The 20381-nt window shown below is 40.4% G+C and overlaps 1 protein-coding gene across 4 annotated transcripts in view; it reads right to left on the reverse strand.

Annotated features, from left to right (window-relative positions):
* Positions 1 to 10163: 10163 nt before the first annotated feature.
* The window catches only part of cdc45 (CDC45 cell division cycle 45 homolog (S. cerevisiae)), a 46768-nt gene continuing 36550 nt past the window's right edge, over positions 10164 to 20381 (reverse strand). The window contains exons 14-20 of one of the 4 annotated variants that reach the window (XM_043716057.1): positions 18893 to 19031; positions 16602 to 16685; positions 15888 to 16007; positions 14322 to 14440; positions 12527 to 12603; positions 11718 to 11784; positions 10164 to 10391 (exon numbers count right to left, since the gene is read on the reverse strand). In XM_043716057.1, coding sequence (XP_043571992.1) covers positions 11720 to 11784; positions 12527 to 12603; positions 14322 to 14440; positions 15888 to 16007; positions 16602 to 16685; positions 18893 to 19031 — 604 coding nt within the window. In that variant the 3' untranslated portion in view covers positions 10164 to 10391; positions 11718 to 11719. Of the gene's footprint in view, positions 11785 to 12526; positions 12604 to 14317; positions 14441 to 15887; positions 16008 to 16601; positions 16686 to 18892; positions 19032 to 20381 lie in introns of those variants that run through there. The other 3 variants (XM_043716056.1, XM_043716058.1, XM_043716059.1) reach the window with 3 other exon arrangements.

Below are 20381 nucleotides of genomic sequence, written 5' to 3' on the forward strand. Positions count from 1 at the left end.
CCACCCCTTCAGTCTCTTCCTAATCATTAGCAAAATGGTGGCAAATGTCAATAGGAATGCTATCAAGTAGCACCGACTCCGAAAAAAAATTCTGTTCACTGGTGGTGTTTTGATTCTAGAAGGGACACTTAGCTTTTGATCTCATTACAGCCTAGAACCAAATGTGAACAAACTAGCTGAATTCAAGAAGTGAGGGGCAGTGACTGCTTTAGGTATTAAAACAGCATATGAATGAGTGTGGCACCAAAACGTCATTGCAAAATTGAAATCAATGAGAATCAGAGGAAAACGCTCCATTGGTTAGAGTCACACCAAGCATAAAGGAAGATAATTGGTCATCAGTCATCTCAATTCCAGGACATTTCTTCAGGAGGTCATCACAGTGGTGTCTTATGTTGAACTATCTTCAGTTGCTTCATCAAAGACCTTCGCTCCCTCATAAGGTCAGAAGTGGGGAAAGTTCGCTGGTGATTGCACAATGTTCAGCACCATTCATAATTCCTCGGACACTGAAATAATCTGCATCTACATGCAATAAATTCTGGATGACAGTCAATCTTGGGCCGATGGTTGCAAGTAAAATTCATATCACACAAATGACCATCTCCAATGACAGAGAATGAAGCCACCTACCTTTAATGTTCAACATCATTGTCATCAATGAATTCTTCTATGGGTGACATCTCGAAGGTAACCATTGAGCAGAAGTGCAACTGGAGTAGTTATATAACCAGAGCGGCTACACGATTAGATCAGAAGCTTAGAATTCTCCAGCATGTAACTTCCCTCCTGACTCACAAAAGCATATCCACCACCTACAAGGCAAGAAGGGGATGCAATACTCTCCCCTTGACTGGATTAGTGCAGCAACGATGACACTCAAAAAGCTCAACACCAGGAAAGACATGCTAACCTGTTTGATTGACATTCCACTCAGGACATTAAATATTCACTTCCTCTCCTGCTACCACACTGTGTCTACTATCCTCAAGGTGCACTGTAGCAACTTACTCAGGCTTCCTTGACTGCATATTTCAAATCAGTGACCTCTGTCCCCACCCAAGAAAAACAAAGGCAGCAGCACAGGAACATTTACCACAGAGCTACAAACCATACTGCCTTGGAACTGTTTGCATGTTCCTTTGGTATTACTAAACCAGAAATCTGGAACTTCAGCAATTCCTAACAGCAACCTAGGTGTCTACATAACACAGCACTGGAACAGCAATGGTATTATACAGAAAGCAGTTAATGTTCTGGGACCTGCGTTCAAATCCTCCATGCCAGATGGTGAACTTTGAATTCAATAATGAATCTGGAAGTCAGGGTTTAACGATGGCCATGAAACCATTGTCAGAGGAGGAACCTATGTGGTTCACTAATGTCCTTTAGGGAAGGAAATTGCCATCCTTACCTGATCTAGTGCCTACATGTGACTCCACAGCCACAACAATGTGGTTGACTCTTAAGTGCCCTCTGGGAAATTAGGGGTGAGCAATAAATGGGAAAGCCAGAGACACTGACATCCTGCAAGTGAATTAACAAAAGGCTACTTACCACCACCTTCTCAAAGGTAATTATGATGGGCAATAAATGTTGAACTTGCCAGTGATGCTTACATTCCCATGAATGAATAAATTTAAAAAGAATATAGGTTTAGCTGGGTAGTCTTGTGGATGGAACTTCTTGCAATATATTTTGCAGGATATCTGTGTAGAAGTCAGTCTATAGGACCCAGTGTGAACCTTTGCTGATGGGAAGAATCTTCATTTTCCACACCAGAGTACTTCAATCTCCTCCTCCCCCCCACCCCCAACCCCAGAGTGTTGAATTCCAGCCCATGGCAGAATTTCTTAGATTTCTTTCTTTTCTGCTGACCTGCTGTAAATGTTTTAATAAACAAGAGGGGAATTCCAAAGATTCAGAGAGTGGAAAGTAAAGTTTAACAGGGGCCCTGAAAGGAAACGTGGGTTACTGAGCAGGCAAAAAATAATCGAAGAGAATTTGGTAAAGCAAACAAGATGGAATAAAAGCACAACACAATAATCTGCCTCAAACCAGCCTGTAGCCACACAAATACTGATGCAAAACGCCAAAGAACTGGCAGTAAATATAATGATTGCTTCACCTTTTCTTTATCTCTGTGACAGTGAAGTGACATGTTTTCAATAAAAACAGAAATTGCTGCAGAAACGCAGCAGATCTGGCAACATCTGTGGAGAGAAAGCAGAGTTAATATTTCAGATCTGCTCACCCTTCTTTAGAACGGGATACAAAACATTAACTTTGCTTTCTCTTCACAGATGATGCCAGACCTGTTGAGTTTTTCCAGCAATTTCTGATTTTGTTTGAGATCTTTTCCATCCACAGTTTCATTACACCTTTTCCAAGTTACCATTGGATTTGAGATATCATGTCCCAAAATATACATTGAACTGTAACCCAGGAATTCATACCCAATGACATCTCCAATACAAACAATTCTAAAAGGTCTCTGTTCTAAAAGGTCGTCCCTTCACTCTGAGGCTAAGCCCTAAGGTCCTTCTCTCTCTTACTAGAAAAGCATCTTCTCCATGTCTACTCTATCCAGGCATCCCAGTTTCAATCAGATCCCCCTTCATCCTTCTAAACTCCATTGAGTACACACTCAACTCTTAATTGCTCCTCATATGACAAGTCCTTCATCTCCTGGAGCCAACTTGCAAATCTCTTCTGAACCCCTTCTAATGCGAGCACATTCTTCCTTAGATATGGAACACAAAATTGCTCACAATATTCCAAACGTGGTCTAACCAGAGGCTTTTACAGCATCAGCAGTCATATCTGCTCTTGTAATTGCATTCTGAACTGACCACTGAACCTACATGTTAACCGTAGTAACCTGAAGTAAAATTCCCAAGTCCCTTTGTGCATCAGATTTCCAGAAGCTTTCCCCACTTCAAAAATAATCTACGTCTCCGTTCTTCCTACCAAAGTGCATAACCTCCCACTTTCTCACATTGTGTTCCATCTTTCACTCTTTGCTCACTCTCTTGGCCTTTCTAAGTCTTTCCGCTCAATATTTTGTCCCTCCACCTATCTTTGTGTCATCCACAATCTTAGCAACAATGTCTTCAGTTCCTTAGTCCAGATCATTAATGTATAACATGAATAGTGCTGGTCCCAATACTGATCCCTGTGGAACTCCCCTAGTCACCAGCTGCCATCCTGGAAAAGACTTCTTTATCCCCACTCTTTGCCTTCTGCTCGTCAGCTAATCCTCTATCCATGCCAGTACATTTCCCCTAACATTGTAGGCTCTTACCTTATTTAGCAGCTTCCCACGTGGTACCTTGTCAAAGGCCTCTGGAAATCCAATAGATCACACCCACTGGCTCTCCTTGGTCCACCTTGCTCATTACTTCCTCAAAGAATTCAAACAGGTTTGCCAGGTATGACCTCCTCTTGATGAAGCAGTGCTGACTCAGCCCTATTTTTCCATGCATTTCCAAGTACACGCAATCTCATTCTTTATAATGGACTCTAAAATCTTACCATTAATCAAGGTCAGGCTAACCAGCCTATAGTTTCCTCTCTACTGTCTCCCTTCCTCTCTTCTTAAATAGGGGTGTTACATTTTCCATTTTCCAGTCTTCTGGGACCCTCCCTGACTCCAGTGATTCCTGACAGATCCACCACCAATGCCTGTACAATCTCCTCAGCTCCTTCAGAAGTGCGGTCCATCTAGTCCAGGTGATTTTTTAACCTGCAGACCTTTCAGCTTCCCCAGCACCTTCTCCTCAAGTGATGTCTACACTGACCTCCGCCCACAACTCCCTTGAAGATTTGGTATGTTACTGTTGTCTTCCACTGTGAAAACTGATGCAAAGTACCTATTCAGTTCCTCCACCATTTCTTTGATGTCCCTTACTACTTCTCCAACCTCATTTTCCTGTGATCCAATATCCACTCTTGTCTCTTACCGTTTACATGTCTAAAAAAACTCTTGCTATCTTTTTGATTAGAGTAGATCCCCTACAGTGTGGAAACAGGCCCTTCGGCCCACACCGACCCTCCGAAGAGTAACCCACGCAGACCCAATTCCCTCTGACTAATGCACCTAACATTATGAGCAATTTAGCATTGCCAATTCACCTGACCTGCACATCTTTGTGACTGTGGGAGGAAACCAGAGCACCCGGAGGAAACCCACGCAGACACGGGGAGAATGTGCAAACTCCATACAGACAGACGCCCGAGGCTGGAATTGAACCTGGGACCCTGATGCTGTGGGGCAGCAGGGCTAACTACTGGGCCACATGCCACCCCACTGAGCCACCTTCTTTGACATTACTACCTAGCTTCCCCTCATGTTTCATCTTCACCCCCATATGGCTTTAATAGTTGTCATCTGTTGGTTTTTAAAGTGTTCCCAATCTTTTGACTTCCCACTGATTGTATGCTTTTTCTTTTGCTTGTATGCTGTCCCTGACTTCCCTTGGCAGCGACAGTGACCTTGTCTTCCGCTTCATATAGTGTTGCTTCCTTGGGTGCATTTCTATGGTGCCTCCTGACATTTCTGGCCATGCTCACATTACACAAACAATTTATGTTTTTAAAAAGTAAAACTGTTCAAATATGGCAGGTTCCATTAGCAAACTCATCATTGTCCTCACTCACCATTTACTGGTGTCTTTTCTAACAGAATTTACTGGAAAATAGTAGCAGACAATCTTGCTCAGTTCCCATCATATTGACTTCTAAGCCATATTGTAGTTATGAGATATTGTAGTCTCTATTATAGTCCTAGTAAATTCACCAGATTTTTAGTGATTATATTCTGTGTTCTGCTGGACTACAAATCTACCAATACAGTTTAACAAAAATATGTTGATTAATATTAAACACTATTACAAAAAACTAAGATTACCCTGAATTGTATAAAATCTGCTGTGGTCAACCTCCTTTATTGAAGCATTTGGAATTACGCTGGATCTCAATGGTGGGCAGTAATATTTATTTTTTACACCCTTGAGTCTGAACATTCTAACATCCTGACCTAAGTTTGCAATAGTCTGCATCTTAAGCTCATGTAAAATGATGACTGGTTCAGCTTCATATCTTCCATTCTCCCTCAACTAGAAAAAACAAAATAATTCATAAAAATGATGCTCGCTGCAGAAACCATTATTCTGATTCCCTATTGTTGAGCTTCATCTTGTTTGGCTATTACCCTGAACTATGTTCTTTCCAGGTGCCATCCACCCATTAGCTTCTCATTCGTGTTGGAAATAACACACTCCTTATCGAAGCATTGGACAGGTTAAGTCATATGCCTTCACAGCACCATTAAGACAATTTTTCTCAGTGCAGCATGTTCTATTATTGTTATTTTGTTATTATATCTAAGGGGCTCACAACACGGCCCCTTGAAGTTAATGAGACTTTGCCTGCTTTATCCATGACCATTCACATGGCATCTACAAATGCACAGTGATGGCAGTGTGTATGATCCACATAAAGTTCCTTCAATAGCACATTTCAAGCCCATGGCCTCACCAAACGAGAAGAACAAGGTCAGCAGATCTATAAAATACATTACCACCTCTCTGAGCCTTCTCATTTGGAATTATATCATAATGCCTTCGCCGAATCAAAAACCTAGGACTCTCTTCCTAACAACACTGTGGAAATTCCAAATGCACGGACTACATTAGCAAAACGTGGCTTAACCATCACCTTCTTAATGGCAATTTGTGATGGGCAACCTAGACAGCAACACATATATCCACCAACTGAATTAAAAAGAACTCATTCAGCAAATAGGAAAGGTGAAGGACCACAGCCAGATGACTCACGTCAGAAGCTCTAAATCATGAAGAATCTCCCAGTGATTTCTTGCTGAATATTGTGGGTTCAGAGTCCCAATATAAAGTCATGGTGGTCAATGTTCCTACTTCAAGCAATATGGGGTATATCACAGCACGAGTAAGGAGACTGGAATTTGGGAAGCTAAATGCAGGCAAATGGGACTAGTTTATTTTGGGAAACTTGGTCAGCATGGATGAGTTGGACCGAAGGGTCAGTTTCTGTTCAGTAGACTACTTCACATCAGATCCAGGTAAGAAATTTCAGTGAATCACCAGAGTGGCATTTTCAATAAAATAATTGGGAAGAGGGAAACAGAATGGAATGACAAGCTTATACCTCATACATGTTGGTATCTGCTGAAATAAATTTGCAATTGGTCTAACTATTAATGTTGCACATATGTCAATAATTGTGTTAAGGAGAAAGTGAGGACAGCTCACAGTGATCTTCCAGCTCCAGGAACTCATCAAAACTCTGAGTCAACACAGTTTGGAAGCATTGCTTCATTAGTGGTGTTGCCATGTTTCAGATGAGAATCTAAATCAAAACCCTGTGTTCCCTCTCAGGTGGATGCAGAAGATCCCACAACACTGTTTCAAAGAGAAGTTGGGGAGCTTGGCAAGGTAATGATTCCTCAATCATCACCAAAACAAATTACTATCACATTGCTGTTTGTCTTTGGACGGTCAGTGTGGAATTGTTGGGCCGAAGGGCCTGTTTCCACACTAGGGATTCTATTTAAAAAAAAAATTGGCTCCTAAAATTGTGATTACATTTCAAGAATATGTCATTGACTGCAAAAAGGTTTTGGGCCATCCTGGTATTGTCAAAAATGCAAGTCATTTTTGTTATCTGCACTAATATTTCTTTTGACAAAAGTGTTTATGAAGCACATTTCAACAGTTTATTGCATAAAAGTAATTATATAAACATATTGTCTTGATCTTTTGTGGCTCAATGTCAAATTTTGTTCCATCGTTGTCCTCAGATGTACTTTGGGAGGTTTGATTATATTAAAGCTCCTGTATAAATACACATTACTGTTGTCGTATTGAGAATGGCAACAGAGATGAAGATAATGTATAAGACTAATGTATTAATGTGCTGAGCAGCAACATTGTGTATTTGCACGTGGTCCTTGAAAGGTAAAGGTTTGGCAAAGGGTCGGGATGGGGTGAATGACCCTTTTTGTCACATGTTCCTTCTGTTCCTGGACCAATAGTAACAAATGCCATAAGAAATGATTTCCCTCCTCTTCCTTGCTGAAGGTGTTGACTTTGGCTGGACTATAATTCTTTGAGTGCTGATCACACTCCAGGTCGGCCATTCTTGTGAAAAATCTCTCTGTGAGCCTTTAACACTGACGCTTCACAACCAAGTCTGACCCTGGTCTTGACTCATCCAAGACAGCCATTAGATCACATTTTTCCAAAGGGTGCTGAGGCCAATTGGCATGTCAAACACCACACATGCCAACAACAACTAACTCAACACAGATCAGAAATCCACTGAGTAGAATTCAAACTTGTACATCAATAAAAACAAGTTTACAAAACCATATTTCTATCACCACAGTAAAATATTAAGAAAGAGTCTAATTTGATGTGGATTCAAACTGCCTGAAGAGGTCAGACTATAATCTCTTAAGTTTTCTGTAGAAAGAGTTAAGTTTCTTCTGTTGAACAGTGGAGACTTTTCTGGGCACCAAGTCAAGTGACTGTGCGGAGGCCTAATGCAATTGAAATATCTTTTCTCAACATTCAATTAACACTGAATGTGGATTGTAAGGCACAAATGAATATTAGTTTGCCATACTGCCAGTTATCAGGAAGTCAGGAAACAGCTGCACAACTTGATGTAGTTTGAAGTCATTAAATGTCCTCCCACCTCTTTGAAGTTCTTAAGAAAATGTTGGCACATTTAGATTGCATCAAACAAGGAAGACTGCTTCCCTTCTGGATAAATAGGTGAAGAATTAAATGTTTTGAGAAAAATTACTTTGTTATATAAAATAATTTATTTATATTAATCCATGGGTATGGAAGCACCGCTGGCAAGAGGTAGCATTTATTGTTGAATACAAAACAGGGATATTGGTCAAACAGGCTATTTTATCCCAGATGGCGTGGAGCTTGAGTCCTGTTGGAGCTACCCTCATTCAGGCAAGTAAGAGTATGATGACATGCTGCCCTTATAGTCAGTGGGCAGGCTTTGGGGAATCAAGGGGAAGAGTTATTCTTCACCATACACTCTGCCTTTGTCACCTGCTCCTGTATACCCAAACACTTCATCTGCTGTGTCAGTTGATCTCAAACGTGGTTTCCTCTACACTGGAGAGACAGGACGCCAACTTGCTGAACATTTCAGAGAACATCTTTGGGGGGGACACACTAAACAACCCCACCATCCTGGACGAAGAATGCCTCATCTTCTACCTTGGGACCCTCCAACCACGTGGCATCAGCGTCGACTTCACCAGTTCCCTCATTGCCCCTCCCCTCACCTCATCCCAGATGCAACCTTTAACTCAGCACCACACTCTTGAACTGTCACACCAGTCTATCTCCTTCCCATCTATCTGCTCCACCTTCCGCTCCAACCTATCACATCAACCCCAACCTGCATCTACTTATTGCCTTCCAAGCTACCTTTCCTCCAGCCCCAATTCCTCCCTCCTACTCAACTCTCAACCCACTTCCCCTCCACATTCCTGATGAAGGGCTTATGCCCGACATGTCGACTCTCCTGCTCCTCAGATGCTGCCTGACCTGCTGTGCTTTTCCAGCACCACACTTTTCATTTCTGATCTCCACCATCTGCAGTCCTCACTTTCACCATAGTGACAGTATTACCTATAAAAAGGGTTTACAGGATATGGAAGAATCATGCCCTAAAATCTGCCTAAATTGGATATTAGAATTCCTTTCAGATTCTAGAAAATTACACCATGTCTAAACAAATAAATGGAAAACGGTTCCACTGGTGAAGAACAGCTCGATGGTTTTAAAAAGAAAACATGAAAGGTCAAGCTCCATTATACAGTGGATAAACCGCTTTGAAAAGAATGGGGCAGAGAATTAAATGTCTGGAATTTTCTACTTCTGCACTCAGCAACCAGTGATATTTTGCACAATTACTTTACGTGCCAGAAACATGCAGGACTACAAGCTTAGAAGTGGAAAGCCTGGGTGGATAGATGAAGTGGGATCAAGCAGTGCCAAAATTCTCTTTGGAAAGAAAAACCTTTCCTCACTAAAGACAAGTCTTCTGAACAGGTTGGGGTTGGGGGGGGGTATGATTGGTGCACAGACAGATATAATTGACACTGCTTTTTTGTTGTGGAGCCTCTTGCTGTGTTAAAAAATGGCACTGTTTGTTGTCATAGGAACAGGAGCATGCCTTTCTCACAGTCACCAGGTTCCTTAATAGTGTTTCAAAATTCCCAGCGATATTCACTACCAGTGATGCAAAAGGAATTGCAGCTTTGTTCTTGTTCTTTAAATCAGATATTGAGAATTTATATCAAACTGTTGAAAGACTATACTGGCATATTCAGGGAAACTATTCTTGTAAAGAACTGGTGGAGACTTGATGGGCTTAACTGTACTGTAAACACTCGACAATTTGAAATAGCAATCAGTTAAAGTGCAGGGATCAAGATGTAGGAGAGAGTGATCAGTAATTATAAATCAAGCCACAAGTTGCTCCGAGCTGCCACATTTGCTCATAGTTTTCACTTTTTATTGTCTTTTGGTTTTGGATTTTTTTAAAAAGTGTAGGAGCTTCAGAAATAGATGCAAAAGGTGATACTGTGTGCTTTGGGACCCCAACACGGAGTCCAAGTAGAGGTCCTGAGCCTGCACTTGCCAGTAACAGAGTGCTTCAGCAATTTGACTGGATGTAGCCTCCTAATGAATACATTGATGACAACTCTGTGGAGTGAGAGCTCAATCCCAATTTTGTTTTGTACTCTAAGTGTTACATTTATTGAAATGGATCCTGCTAGGCTGCACTGTTACTAGCAAGAAGCCAGCTACTCTGGTTCATGGCCCCATCTGAGCTTTCATTAAGTAATTAGCTGCCCACTTCTGTGGAATGAGTAGTCAGTCTACACACTGGTCTGCCTCCTGTGAGATTCCCAGGCAATGGGACAATGGTGTGGAGTCGTTTGGCTGTGCCCCCGGCCCTACTTTGCCCACAGCTTCTTCACTTCCGCCTCTAAAATTTAGTGTTCTAAAGAATTAGGCAAAAATTAGGCACTTCCACATCAGATGAAAGTGTACAAGGTAAAATTATGCAACAATTCAATCATGTAAAATTAGTACTGATTTTATTTAAAATATACGGCAGTAAAATTTGGGTAAATAGCATGCCTACAATAATACACAATTTACAATAAAATACTCAATATAAAAACCAGTAAATGACAACATGGCAACATGACAGGGAGGTAATTTACACACCTTTTACACAATACAGAACCAAGTACGTAAGAACAATCTTGCATCTTTCTACAAAGTGAAAAATCACGAGGCATGTTTCTGAAGAACGAGAAACAAAATATTAGTTGAACATCATAAGATTAAAGGAATTAATGTACAGTAAAAATTACAAGATACTTGTTTGGGCAATGAGAATTCAGAATGACATACCAGTTTAAAGAAATATCAAGCCTCTCAAACACATTGTCTTAAAGTTCATTGCTTTTACAAAACAGCATGCCTCTCCAGGAATGGGGGGGGGGGGCAAGAAAATCAGTTTTAGGTGCAACTTTGTTTGACTTTCCATTCCATTACCAGGATATTAAACCAAACCATTGATGGGAATGGTTCCCAAACAGAATCATAAAAATGCTCATGGATAAACAAGTAGCTGCAAGTGATAAGCATAAAAAACTCTCAATCTTTCAGTATGGGTTTGAAATAAAGAGCACTGTAAAAAGATCTATTAAAAACTGCAATAAAAATGTCAGAACACTAGCAGTCATTTCAACCTCACATTGCTTGCCTGTGCAGTGTCGGGGCAAGACAAAATACTGCAAAAACATTCTGAAGCTCCTCCTTGAAGTGGAGCAACATTGCTTTAAATGACTAAGAGGAGTTTGTTACCAATCATTCAAATGGTGACAAATGTGTCCATCAAAATTGCATCATGCTAATGTGTGTCCAACTCATGTTCAAGCACCATAACGATGAGGCAGAGCAGCAACAAAGGAAGAAAGGAAAGGAAACAAATTGTGCACTCAGGATCCCACTTTCCCAGGGATATCCTGCCGCAGGTGGCCAAAGATTTATCAGAGGGTTGAGAATCAGCCTGCTCAGTCACATGAAGACCGTAGTAGACGCCACTCTCAAATCAAGGGATGGCTTCCAACAATTATTTAACTGACTAATTAATTAATCAGTATTAGGGAAGCATCTACATTATAACCATCAGCTTGTTGTCTATTCACAATCACTTGATCATGCTTACAGCATACAATAGGTACAGCACAATTTTTCACTGTTTGCTTTCCCATACCCCTCTAAATTCTGCATTGTTCCTAAACAATAAAACTTACAAGTGCATATGATTTAATCTGTCATAAATTTACTGGATCTGTTTAAAATTAGCCTTGATTTCAGCTGCCATTTATGTGGTGCCGTCGCGATAGGGAGACAGGATGGTTGACAGGTCTACAACCAGTAACTTGTCCCCAGTTTCACAAGATGTTCCACTTCAAAAATGTATTGGTAAGTTCATTGGGCACAGTATGAACACCTGAGTCATAAAATGGAGTCAGACTTTCCAAGTATGGTTTTCAGAGGTGTCATTGCCACGCAAGACCAGAAACACTGGGTACTCCTGCTTCGGCAAGTTGCACTCACATTTATGTCAGCAGAGAGATCAGTGCATCCAGAAATTTACTACGATCCTCAGTTTTCAGTTCAATTACTGTAATGAAAAGATTAATTAGTTAATTGAAATCTAGTCACTCAGCATGTATACAGAGCTGGCCAACACCTTAAACTATACCTTTACCAATGTGACTGGAAATCAGTCTCTGTGCTCAAACCAGCACCAAACAGATATTTAGCGGAAGGGATGCTCTGAATGTGGGAGGATGGAATATGTCTATATACACAAGATGCAAGTGGGTAAAGATATTACCACTGATACATAGCTGTTGTGAAATGTTTTTTCAGCGAATGCTGTTCTGAAGGTCATAAACATTATATCCAATGGATAGTGATGTTATTTCAAAAGGACACAACATCAGGCATAAAGTTAGACACTATGAGATCAAAAACTCATCAGGATGTGTTCTTTATTTATTGCACAACACCAGCTACCGAGAATATTCTTTATATACTAGTTTTGACCTTTCTAAAATTACTTCAGCTCTTTTCCCCCCGAGTTAGCCCACAAACTCCATCCTGTAATACTTGTGAATGGAATGATTTCCCGTACTGTATTATAAGGAAGTCCTAAAACAATCGGCTGAAGCTATGCACAAAATCTTTGACACGTATTCCTCACATACACACTTCAAAGGGCTACCTCCCTGCAATCAATCACAATTATACAGAGAAATGAAGAAAGATTCTTCCTCAAACTGGCCCTGAGGGAGAGTCACTAGCAGCATTATTGCTGAACTTAAACTCACAGCACCATAATTATCTTAAAGGTTACTTACTGGAAGTATCAAAGTGGTCATGCAGAGTCCGTGAGCTTGTACTTTCTGCTGCCTTCTCAAATGCTTTACCAAAGAAACTGAAAGAGAGTAATTATTGTTTACAGAACTTCAAGCAATTTTATATACTCCTTCTGAATGTGAACTAATAGCACTCTATTTGGAGTTACAGAAATGATCAAGACAAGCTTGCAAACCAGCTGCTTCTGGTTATACAGTAGCTGCACTGGAACCACACTTAAACATTTCTTTTGTATGAATTCTGTGCTTATTTAAAGGATAATGTGTTAATACTAAACTCTTGCCATTTTGTCACTCAGTAGCAGCAATGAACATTCAGATGATATTGCAACTAGATGAATAATGTATATTCAATTCTGTACTAACTTCAGAGTTACACAACTATTTTCACAATTAGTTTAATTTTGGCTTCCTACAGCTTATTGGTATAAGATTGAATATTGTCACTGGCTGCTCAATATTTACATTCATATCATGTATAAGACATACAGTGAGGAAAAGCTCTCATTTCATGAATCTTGGGTGAAGTTGAATTCACATTTCAAAGGTCAATGTGTAATTACTCGCTGTACATTATTTACATTGTATGTACAAAAAGATTAAATTTTACAAAGGAATCAAGCCAAATTCTTTTTAGTTTATGTTTCATTTTTTATGGAGCTCTTCAATTAATAAAAATGGAGCAACACAGAAGGCAGTCACTCAGTCCTAGTTCTCATACTGGTTCTTCGCGATCTTCCAAGTCTACATTCCTGGAAATCTCTCTCATTCCAGTATTTGTCTTTTTTGAACATTAATTAATCTGCTTCATTCACCAAATATGTATAGTTCTATAGATCATAAATTATTGGATAAAAACAAAATTACTTCATAATTATTTTAAAACTGTGTCCTCTGATTAACGACATTTAAGATCTTGGAAAAAGATTCCCCAATTTACTATATTTTGAAAACCTCTAAAATTTTCTCAAATCTTGTTCTGCTGCAAAGACAGGAACTCAAACTTCTATATGTAAATTTTAAAACAATTAGTCTTTCATGGGACTGTATTTGTTGGCCATTCTTAAAGGCTCTTAAATTAAGTTGCATTTCAGAGGACAGTTAAGAGCCAACCATATTACTGGAATTACATGTAGTTTAGATCAGATTTCCTTTCCTAAAGGGGAATACAGAAACAAATTGTTTTTCTGACAATTAATATTGGTATAGTCACTGTAAATGAGCATTCAATTCCAGATTTTATTTATCAAATTAAAATTCTAATGATTGCCCAGGTGAGATTTGAACCAGTGCCCCACAGCATGAACCTGGGCCTCAGGATTACTAAACTAGTGATAGTTCAAAAGTACCACCGCCTTCCTCATGAAATGCTTTGTTCCTGGTACCACTACAAAATCTCCTTTGCACTTTCTTCTAGCTAAATGCAATGATAAGTTTTAAAAAAATATATGAAGATGGAAACATTAATTCAGTTTTCTATTTGACATTTCAAAAAAAAACCTCATTCATTGGAAACACTGCTCCATCAGCAAATTTAGCACAACTGAAGATCAGACTTGGAACTTGCTGACTGAAGAAGGGTTTATGCCCGAAACATCAATTCCTTGTTCCTTGGATGCTACCTGACCTGCTGTGCCGTGCTTTTCCAGCGCCACTCTTTTCAGATCTGCTGACCCTGCCTGGCTGAGAACAACAGCAGTGGTTGCTTTCATCATGGAGGGAAACAATAGAGCTTTCATTTTTTCACCATAAACATGGAGCTTAGCTATGGACTCACTTTTTTTTGTCTGAGCTTTCAGTTTCTGGTGGGATTCCAATAACGATCACTGTTCCTTTCTCCAGGTCCATTGGTGCTGCTATGACCAGTGGGAGCACCTTACATCGTTTGTTTTTGGTCTGTAGAGAAGAACAGATGTAATTTGAAGACACTGCTTATTACTCTCCGACAACACCATTTCCAGCAACATGTCCAAAATGGCAAGTCAATGACCTGTGGCACTGCATGCAGGATGTCAATATCAAGGACAGTGCTTAGATCAAATTTGCTAGAGAGGATTTTGGAAAGGCAGGATGAGAATGAGCAGTGAGAGGTAGAGCGAGAGAGAGCAAGAGAGTGAGCAAGAAAGCAAAAGGAGGGGGAAGTGTGTTTAAGAGAGTGCCGAGAAGAGGAAAGAGAAAGAACACAGAAAAAGAAGAGGCCTGAGGCAGGAGGAAGAGGAGGAAGGGATGGGCTGGGAAAAGGAGAGTAGGACAAGATGAAAGCATAAAACTTATCGGGGCAGGCAATAGCCGACATTAGTGTTTGACTATTAATCCAGAAACTCAGGTATCGTTCTAGGTAGCTGGATTCAAATTTGGGTTTGAATTCAATAACAAAATCTGGAAATAAGAGTCAACTGATGACCATGAAACCATTGCCAAGAAAAAATTCATGAATGAGGCTTTAGGGAAGGAAACTGTCATCCTTACCTAGTCTGGCCAAGACATGTGACTCCAGACCCACAGCAATGTGGCTGACTATTAACTGTCCTCTGGCAATTAGGAATGGGCAATAAATGCTAGTCCAGCTTATGACGCCCTTATCCCATGAATGAATTTTTTAAAAATGCAAATAAAACAGTAATTAATTAATCCACATTAACAGTGGGCAGAATTTTACAGTCCCTACAGGCACATTGAAGATGCTATGGAATGCAGTGCATGGCTTCATCTGCCTGTCCCAACCTGCACCCCAGACAGCCCAATCATCTTTGAGCCTATTGAATTCCTTAAATGGCTAATAAATAGTCACTTAAGTACCTTATCCAGCTCCTATTTTGGGCATGTTGCAATAGGCCATTTGGCCTATCAAGTCTGTATTGCCAAAAATATACTACACTGGTCTCAGTTTCCTGCACTAGACGCACAGCTTTGAATGTTAGACACTTCAAGCCCTCATCCAAGTACTTCCAGTCAGTGCATTCCAGGCACCCACTATATGGGTGAGAAAGGTTTTCCTCAAATCCCTTTTAAACCTCCTGCTTTTCACTCTAAAATTATGGTCCCTTTTATTGACACTTCAACTTAGGGAACAACTGCTTTCTATTCACGCTGTTGCTTGTCTATGTCATTACACACCACTGGACATGTGGGATTTGAACCTGGGCATCTCGGCTCAGAGTAGGGACATTCCAACTACCTGCCTGGAGAGGTAGAGCTTTAGCTGTACAGATGAACCTCGATTATCCGAATATCAGATTATCTGAAGAAGATCGAGGTCCCAATAGAAACATTACATCAAAGAAGAGTTTCCAACACCGATCGCGTCTTTTGTTTACAGTGATTAAAAGTGAACTCGGCTTACTGAAATGCTGCCGAGAACAGTCCTGGACATTGGTGGGAGCCCAGGCACCATCTCCAGATGAATGACCTCCCGCCCACACTCTCTCAGGATTTCTACACAGGTACAGGGCAAAGGTGGAACCTGTCAAACAGTTGCAGTAAAAAGTTGTGTGTGTGGCTGTGTGCGCGCTATTTGGAGACTCCCCCCCCGCCAAAAGGTGGCAGCAGTCTCGTTGTTGGCGTCCAGTCTGGCTGCCCTGGAGAAGGGGTGGGGAGCGAACGGGGGCACACAGGGGACTGGGACTGGACAGCTGACTGGAGGTGGAGGTGGGGATGGGGGGTTTGCTCACACGCGTTGTGCTGCTGCATAGTCTCCTCAACAGGGAGCAGACTTAACAGAAAATTCCCAACCCCAGAGGAAAGGCATTGAATGAATTAACCAAATAATCAATTATCCAAACGAAAGAGTGCCCGCCCATCTCGTTCGGATAATTGAGGTTCCTCTGTATTGGTTAGTGTTGGGTAAGAGGGAGAGAGATAGCTCCTTTGAGGGTATCGTGCACCCATCAGAGCCCACCCTTAACACGATCATATTCTACTTTAACTCTGCCCCGGTCCTCTCAAACCCATCACCCATCCTAGGTGGGCCCGGACGTGTGTGTGTGTGTGTGTGTGTGCGTGCGTGCGTGCGTGCGTGCGTGTGTGTGTTCCCCCTTTAACGAGGATACATACATACCGAACGGACAAAGCACTTCAGCAAGTGTTTACACAGAAGTTTCAAACAAATGGGCTTTGAATAGATCTTTACATCGGGGGTCCCCTGTAAATGAAAAAAAATGAATTACTTAAAAGAACACAATTACCGAATCGTATAAGTCAGCTAAATCACAATCTTGGTTAAGTGTGTTTTAAAGTGAAGGAAATTAAACAGGTGCAACTTTGTGTGCCAAATCTATATGTTCTGGAAAAGGGGTCACAGCTGGAAGCAAAATGTTTCTTTCCTCCACGGATACTGCTTGACCTTGTTGAGTACTTACAACCTCTTCAATTTCTGTTTTATGTAATATTTGGTTAGGATACATTGTGAAATCGGATATCTGTTTTGCTCTTAGCTTTTAAAATATTATTCTTCAGAGTGACCATGACAAGATTTGCACTTTTTGTCCATCTTTCGTTGCCCTAAAGTCGTGGTAGATCTTTCCCTTGAATTGCTGAACTACCTGTAGCCTAGTGTTTCCATAGCCATGCAAAATTGTGAAATCCAATCAGTAGGGATTGCCAGAGTAGACCCTTGTTTTGTGAGCTGTACGTACTTGGACTCTGGGTATTAGTCATCAACCAGCCTTTTCCTACCTACTGTTCTCAGCATCAATTAATGGACATACATCTGCGACAGTGGGGTTTTCAGAAAGATGTAAAAAATCCAAGATGTTGCACTTTTGGCTGAGGGCAGTTACTTCAGCCTTAGCTCTTGCATTCGCATGTCAATTACAATCACACCATAGTTGAAGACGGAAATGTATATAGAGATAGCACTTCCTATTACTTTTGCACTAGCATTCCTGACTAGATGTAACTTGCTTGGATTCATTTATTGTGAGACTAGTTAGCACCATCTGTAGCCTGCTGCATTTAGTGTTTGGTCTCACTATAGCAGTTATGTGACTACATTTATAGTTTATTCTAAGGCATCCCTGTTGCTGCTCCTAGCAAAGCCTTGTGATTGAAGCAGTTTTGATCTGCTAATTTGATACTGATCAAGGTGTAAGCAATATGTAAACTGACACTAATCCTTTGGTTTTAAAATGGTGGCAACAAATTGCTGAGTAATTCTTCTATAACTTGTGCCGTGTAACTTTGACAATTAAAAGTGTCAGATGTCATTTTCCCAGGCTTGTAGTCAGTGTCAAAATTCCACAAATCATCTTGATCTTTTTGCATATTAAGCCGAGGAGAAATAATTCACTTTTAAAAAGGCTGTGCTACTGTCACAGAACTAAATAGCAGCACAATCTCCTATTTTCCATTTGTTTGTTTAAGTGATTGTCTCAACTTGCAAGGGAAACAGGGGAAACAAAGCCATTTGATAAACCAGATTTTATCTTTTGATCTTTAGACTGATCCTTTTGAAGGTGGCGTGTGCAAAAGGATGTCTGGGGGAAATTATTGTATAAATCTGAATAAAGCATATTATAGCAATATTTGAAAAAGGCAAAGCTAATATTTCTACCAGAAAAATGTAACTCTCTTTTAATTATTTGATATAGTTGCATATATTTTTATAAATATACAGTCTTGTAATTACAGGGGAATTCAGCTTAGTTACTGAGTTTTTGTTCATTCTTTCCACATAAATCATCGATTTATAATTCACTATTGGAGTGATGAAAGATATTGCGGGATCTGACACAAATTGCACGTATAATAACTTATTTGTATATATTTTTATATGCATTTAAATTGTGGAACTATTTCAATGTTCTGCAAATGGATCTTTGGAATCTCAGGTGATTGTTACTGTGGTACATGGGACAAGAAACTACAGCAAAGCAAAGTACTAACTAGATGAGAAAGCAATAAGATCCAGTGGTTGGGAATAAACACAAGGAAATACAGAAAATGAATTAACATTAGGGAAAGAAATGTACTGAGACAGACACTCACAGCATCTGGCGATGGGCAATAAATATAGTCTTGTCGGTGCTGCCTTTTATTCCTGAATAAATAAGGTTAAAAACCCTTCAAATTTAACAGGCTTTAATTTATTGTCTGGTCTGTTTATGGGTGTTCATTTCACAGGAAGTGCCCTCGATATATTATGTTATGGTCTGTGGGAAACCCTGGCTTCTCATGATACCTTTCATGTAGAAATAGCATAATCCTGTTTCAGACGCTGTACTCATTCTAAGATATGTTTATCCAAGTCTGATTTTACTTCCCTGGTGATTTAGCTCACATTCCAGTCAGTCTGCATTACAAGATCAAATTCCCTAAAAATGTATAAGTTTGTCCCGGGTTGATCCTTACCTCTTGTAAATAACAGTAGAGGAAGGGTCCTTGTGAGATGATGAGGTTAGTGCAAATGCAGCTAGCAACTGTTTGGTGAATGGCTCGGAGCTGCTGCTTGGCCAGTTCCAAACCTTGTTGTAGCTTCTCTGGGTTACTCCTAAACAGCCAGAAGAGGCAACACAAAGTTAACACTTTCATTATAAATTATTTTCAAGGTATAGACACTCATTTTTGTGTCGACTGGGATGGAGAGTTGGGGGAGGTTCTCTCACTCAACACCTCTACCAACAATTTACAGTTATATAGTCCTGTACTGGAGTAAAAACACTTCACAAGTGGAATATTAGATAAACAAAGCTTTAGGGCAGACAGAGACACAAGTTCTCAGACAACAACTCACCAAAACGAAGGACCCGATACCCAACATGAGCAAAACTAATGTAGTGTACAAAGTCCCATGCAAGGACTGCACAAAACACTATATAGGACAAACAGGAAGACAGCTAACGATCCGCATCCACGAACATCAACAGGGACAGGCCACTATAAATGCCAGAGGAAACACCACAGAAGCGCTTCACAGGAGGCTCACAAGCACTGAGGATGTCACCTAGACAGGGGACGAAATGTTTGCAACAAAAACTTCCAGCTCGGCGAACAGAACCACAGCAACGAGCACCCGAGCTACAAATCTTCTCACAAACTTTGAACACAAGTTCAAAACAGTGTCTGAAAGGGCAGAGTGGTAAAGAAGCAGAGTTTTCAGGAAGGAATTTCAGAGCTTACGCACCAGACAGTTGAAGGCATGACAAGCAATTGTGCAGCAGTTTTAAAATGAAGGATGTGCAAGAGCACACAGTCGTGTGGAGCAGAGATCTCAAAGATGGTAGGGCTGGAGGGAGTTCAAGAGAAAGTGAGTGATACACTCACGGATATGAAAACAAGTTTGAGAATGTTAAAAATCTAGATGTAATTGGAAATCCAGGGCTCTTTCACTCAAGTTACAGCAGATGACTGGAAAAACCATTTCGCAATATCACCCGATTACTCTTTATAAAGGCAGTCTGAAATGTTAATTTAATTTACAGCCCTACTGTCAATTTGTGACAACAAGTGAAATCAGAGAGATTTACATAAATCTATAGGCAGTGAAACCCTGCACAGTTTTCGGTCAAGTCCTGTATTATAACCTCAGGTTAAGGCCAGCAGAACATCTAGACAAACGACCAAATGATTATTTCCTAACAGTATCCCATCAAGATGAGAAATTGGAGAGAATTGCACAGAATTTCCAAGTCAATATCTGAGCAGATGAGATGGAGGTTTGGACTCGATCCATGATTTCATTATTTATAGAATCCATTCATGTTTGCACAATTAAAATGTTGCTTGAAGTACATGTAGACTCCATGCTTTTTTGGATTACAATTCTTTTTATAAGGAGAATTTGGCAGATGGACAGTCCTTCAACATAATATCACAACATCCTGCAACATGAAACCTCTCA

Source organism: Chiloscyllium plagiosum, chromosome 25, assembly GCF_004010195.1.
Source record: "Chiloscyllium plagiosum isolate BGI_BamShark_2017 chromosome 25, ASM401019v2, whole genome shotgun sequence".
Taxonomy (NCBI): Eukaryota; Metazoa; Chordata; class Chondrichthyes; order Orectolobiformes; family Hemiscylliidae; genus Chiloscyllium; species Chiloscyllium plagiosum.